At 35.1% G+C, this 4728-nt stretch overlaps 1 protein-coding gene across 1 annotated transcript in view; it reads left to right on the top strand.

Annotated features, from left to right (window-relative positions):
- Positions 1 to 4728, top strand: part of LOC106871273 (gelsolin-like protein 2) — a 78702-nt gene that overhangs the window by 35053 nt on the left and 38921 nt on the right. The window contains exon 2 of the mRNA XM_014917636.2: positions 1122 to 1165. Coding sequence (XP_014773122.1) covers positions 1159 to 1165 — 7 coding nt within the window. The 5' untranslated portion in view covers positions 1122 to 1158. The remainder of the gene's footprint in view (positions 1 to 1121; positions 1166 to 4728) is intronic.

The following is a 4728-nucleotide window of genomic DNA, read 5'->3' as shown; positions in this document are numbered from 1 at the left end:
CACATTATCTAATGCAGCGGTTCCCCCAACCTAGAGCCATGTGGCTATAAAGGGAGACTCTTAACCACACAGCTATACCTGCCTTTATTTTCTCAGATGCAGCAGGACCACATTATCTAATGCAGCGGTTCCCCCAACCTAGAGCCATGTGGCTATAAAGGGAGACTCTTAACCACACAGCTATACCTGCCTTTATTTTCTCAGATGCAACAGGACCACGTTATCTAATGCAGTGGTTCCCCCAACCTTTTTTGCACCATGGACTTGGTTCCTGCAACACAATTCAGTTCAGGCATGACAATTCTCAGTCCATTCTCAGTTCAAACGTATCATCTTTAGTTTTAGCATTTCATTTCTCCACATTTAAATAGCAGTAATGCACCGGGGTAAATTCAATCAACGCCTACAACCCAGTCTTCTATAAACATATTAGATTGTGTGTCTAATCCAAAAGATTTCAGTTTAATCCTTTAGCATTCAGATTATTCTGGCAAAGGTAAGGCTTATTAAACTCACTTTATTTTGAATTACTCAGGCATCATATTTTAGCTTTCAGATGCCAATGATGTGGCTCTCATTTTTAGAATGACATTGTTGGGTAGATGTAAAAGGCTGGATCTGGCCAGTTTCAACATAAAACAGGAAGATATTGCTGGTTTAAATGTTGAAGGGTTAAGCCACTATTGAATTGACTTTGATCCTTTCTACTTTTCTAATTATGAGATCCTTTCTACTTTTCTAATTACGAGATTCCGTCTACTTTTCGAACGAGATCCTTTCTACTTTTCTAGTTGACAATGACTTCACTGAGATCCTTTCTAATTTCTATAATTGGAAAGAATTTTAAGGAGATCCTCCTGCTTTTTTTTTTTTTTTTTTTTTTTTTTTTTTTGATTAGAAATAACTTTACTGAGATCTTTTCTATTTGAAAATAACTTTACTTAGATCCTTTCGAAGTTTATAATAAATACAAATAATTTTACTGAGATCCTTTCCCCTTTTTTTTTTATTTTTGCGCCAAATTATTGATTGTTTTCTTTCAGCAGAAATACATCTGATAATTAGCAATCAATTAAATGATTTTATTATTTTAATTTATTATATATTTTTTTTTTTTTTAGGTTTCTTCCCTGAAAGTAAGAAATTCAAATTTGCAAGATGTCTGGTATGTTAAAATTACATTCATTGATTACATTATGAGAATTTATTTATTTATTTATTTATTTATTAGAAACTTTGAGAGATATGAAATAAATAATTTTAATGGTGAGACTTGAAGTAGACAAAGTTAGGGGTTTTCAACCCAATATTCTGCATACTATTACTTATCGCTTTATTTACTCTGAGTTCCCCTGTTAAAATGGTTTATTACATTCATTGATTTTATTGGTAAGAAATAGTTCCCTGGCAGTAAGGCTGATTCATTATGACAGTAAAATTATTCCACATTTTTGTGTCTATATTTTTAATCAACATTCTCTGCCATTATAGTTCAATTTTCAAGAATTTGACAGAGTTTTATAAAATAACTATAACAGTTTTTTAAAACATTGTTGACGCATGTTTGCATGTGCAAGCCCACACATACACACACAGTGAAATGCAACTCTAGAACTTCTCCATACACACTTTATAGATGTCAACCTATTGAAGTTCAACTTGAACTACAACAATCTCAACCAGATTAATCTGAGAAGGCTTACAAAGCTTAAGAACACTGACCTACCATTACTGCTTTCTATTTTTGCAAATGTAATTATAGAAAATAACTATAAATAGGCATTGTGTAAATCTACTTCAAATCATGATCGTTTTGATACCAGCCTGCCTGAGCCCACCCGTGTTCTTGGATACAGACTTTTGGTTTTGAAGTGATCTAAATCAAAACCTTCCATCATAATTCCATAATTTCTTCTAAACACTAGATTAATAATGACATTTTTACTAAATTACTCTTTTACTTGTTTCAGTCATTTGACTGTGGCCATGCTGGAGCACCGCCTTTAGTCGAAGAAATCGCCCCCAGGACTTATTCTTTGTAAGCCTAGTATTTATTCTATCGGTCACTTTTGCCGAACCGCTAAGTTACAGGGACGTAAACACACCAGCATTGGTTGTCAAGCAATGTTGGGGGACAAACACAAACACACAAACATATACACACTCACACACACACACACACATATATATATATATATATATACATATACGACGGGCTTCTTTCAGTTTCCGTCTACCAAATCCACTCACAAGGCTTTGGTCGGCCCGAGGCTATAGCAGAAGACACTTGCCCAAGGTTCCACGCAGTGGGACTGAACCCAGAACCATGTGGTTGGTAAGCAAGCTATTTACCACACAGCCACTCCTGCGCCTATATAAATTCTTCATTATTTTCGAAATTAATGGAAACAAAGCAAGGATGCATTAAACAATGTAATTTACGGTTGTGCACAAAGATGAGATGTTCACACTGAAGATACTTATGATAATTGCTTTTAACATGGCAGACAACTAGTTCAGACAGTAAGTTTGTATACATATAGAGAGAGAAGTTTAAATTCTTTTTCCCTCTCTTTGCCAGATACAATGTAGATACTTCAGTAGCCTCTACATTACTGACAACAATAATTATTATTACATCATTTACCAGTTATTTTCTTATCAAATTTACAGCGTTTTCATAGAATGTTGCCTGTATGTGGTTGCTCAACTTGATAGAAATAACAGACAAATCTCCTCCAAATAACAAGCTTTCAGCTTCTTAAATATGGAAATGAGCCTATTATGGAACCTCTATGTGGCTACTGGACTTGCTAGAAATACTAGCCAAATTATTGCCAAATCATACCTTACATTGCAAAAGACACTTAACATGAACTTCTTTAGTGTTTAGCAAATACCTCGTGGTGTTATATATCAGAGCTGACATAGGTTAAACAGTAACAATAACAATAACACTATATAGTTGTTTCACTAGCTGTGAGCTCTTATAACTGTTGAACCATTTCAATTTAATTGTTTCATACTCAAGCTTGAAATGTAACAGGCTGTCATAGACTGACTTATCATTAGGATGTACGAAATCTTTTCATTCTAATGGCAACGCCTTCTTACAGTAACAAGTAGAAATTAGTACCAGTATTATGCTGGTGTTTTTGAATCCTTATCCAATCTATAATTTAGCTAGCAGAGTGGAGGCAATGCCCTCCAGAATGGAGAAACTGATATGATCGATGTCTAACCTGAACATCTGGGTCCCAGTGCAATAACTTGGGTTATCAGCACCTGGAGGAGGTGAGTGTAGTTGAGAATGAATACGCTCTTCATTATTTACTATTACTACTTTGTTTCTTTTTTCTTTATTTCTAAATTTTGCAGCCTAAGGATTTTACATCCAGGTTAACTGCCCCTGTGGCTCTGTTCACACTGGTAACTCATTGCCTGTAGGAAAAAAAAAAACGTGGGCGATATGAAAACTGGGTGGAGGGAGTAAATGGTTATCACAAAATGCTTATTGTGGTGACTAATGTTTTACAGTCCTCCTACTTATTTGTCTTCAACAAAATATAAGGTGGGGGGGGGGGAGAACAACAAAGAAGTTTTTGTCAGAGTTGTATCTTCCCTTTCCTAAATGTTAACAGTAATACTAAATCAATAATATAACAAATATCTTTGCAAAACTTCTGCTCCACTTAAGACAGGAAATAAATAAGATGGCTGTTTTTATCTCATTGCAGCAATATCTGTTAATGCATCAAAAAATGTTGCTCCTTGGCAACACCCTGTTTATTACTTAACTAAAGCATAATTTAGTCTGTTGATCTATTTAACATATGAAATTCTTTATCTATATGACTGTTTTTATAAATTTCACCCTCACACATAATAGGTTTCTCTCATCCTCCAAGTATAGTGTAAAGTAATACTGTTTATCTTAATGTTACTATGGTAACAGACTCGCATGGGTGACTAATTAGGAAACAAGGAATGTAATTTTAAGAGAAGCCTACTAGATTTACTGTAAACAGCTGGCATGACCATATATGTAGATATATTTTCTCACTGCCTATTTCAGCTAACTGACTTGTAAAGAAAATGAAGTTAAGCTGACCTTGATGGCTATAAAAAGCTTTAAATATTTTTCCTCTCTGACTCAACTTTACCTTACTTGCCTCCCTCCCTTTCTTGCTTCAGACTTGCTGGTTATATTTCCAATTCTAGTTTAAAAAAACAAGCAAACAGCCTTTTTTGTTGCAACTCACCCCTTTCCACTAAGTCTCCTTAAAATCCCTTTTCCTCTTCCTTACATATTTCTGAGGTGTTCTGACTAAAAGATGTTATCTTTTTTTTTCCCCTTTCTTGAATTCCTAACATTATTTCTATGAATTCATTTAGTCACTGAACAAACCTACTCTCTCACCAATTCATTCAATCTTACTTTAAGATAGACATGCTGCTTAAATGCAAAAGTGAATTCATGTTTTATGCACAATTGCATGGGCATGACAGTGTCGTCTAGAAGTTTGTTTCGCAACCGTGTGGTTTTGGGTTCCATCCCACTGTGCAGCACCTTGGGCAAGTGTCTTCTACCTATAAACCCAGGCAGACCAATACCCTGTAAGTGAATTTGGTAGACAGAAACTGTGTAGAAGCCAACCATGTATGTATGTGTGTGTGTGTGTGTGTGTGTGTGTGTGTGTGTGTGTGTGTGTGTGTGTGTGTGTGTGT

Source organism: Octopus bimaculoides, chromosome 5 (assembly GCF_001194135.2).
Source record: "Octopus bimaculoides isolate UCB-OBI-ISO-001 chromosome 5, ASM119413v2, whole genome shotgun sequence".
Taxonomy (NCBI): domain Eukaryota; kingdom Metazoa; phylum Mollusca; class Cephalopoda; order Octopoda; family Octopodidae; genus Octopus; species Octopus bimaculoides.
This window is presented reverse-complemented; position numbering and strand designations above follow the sequence as displayed.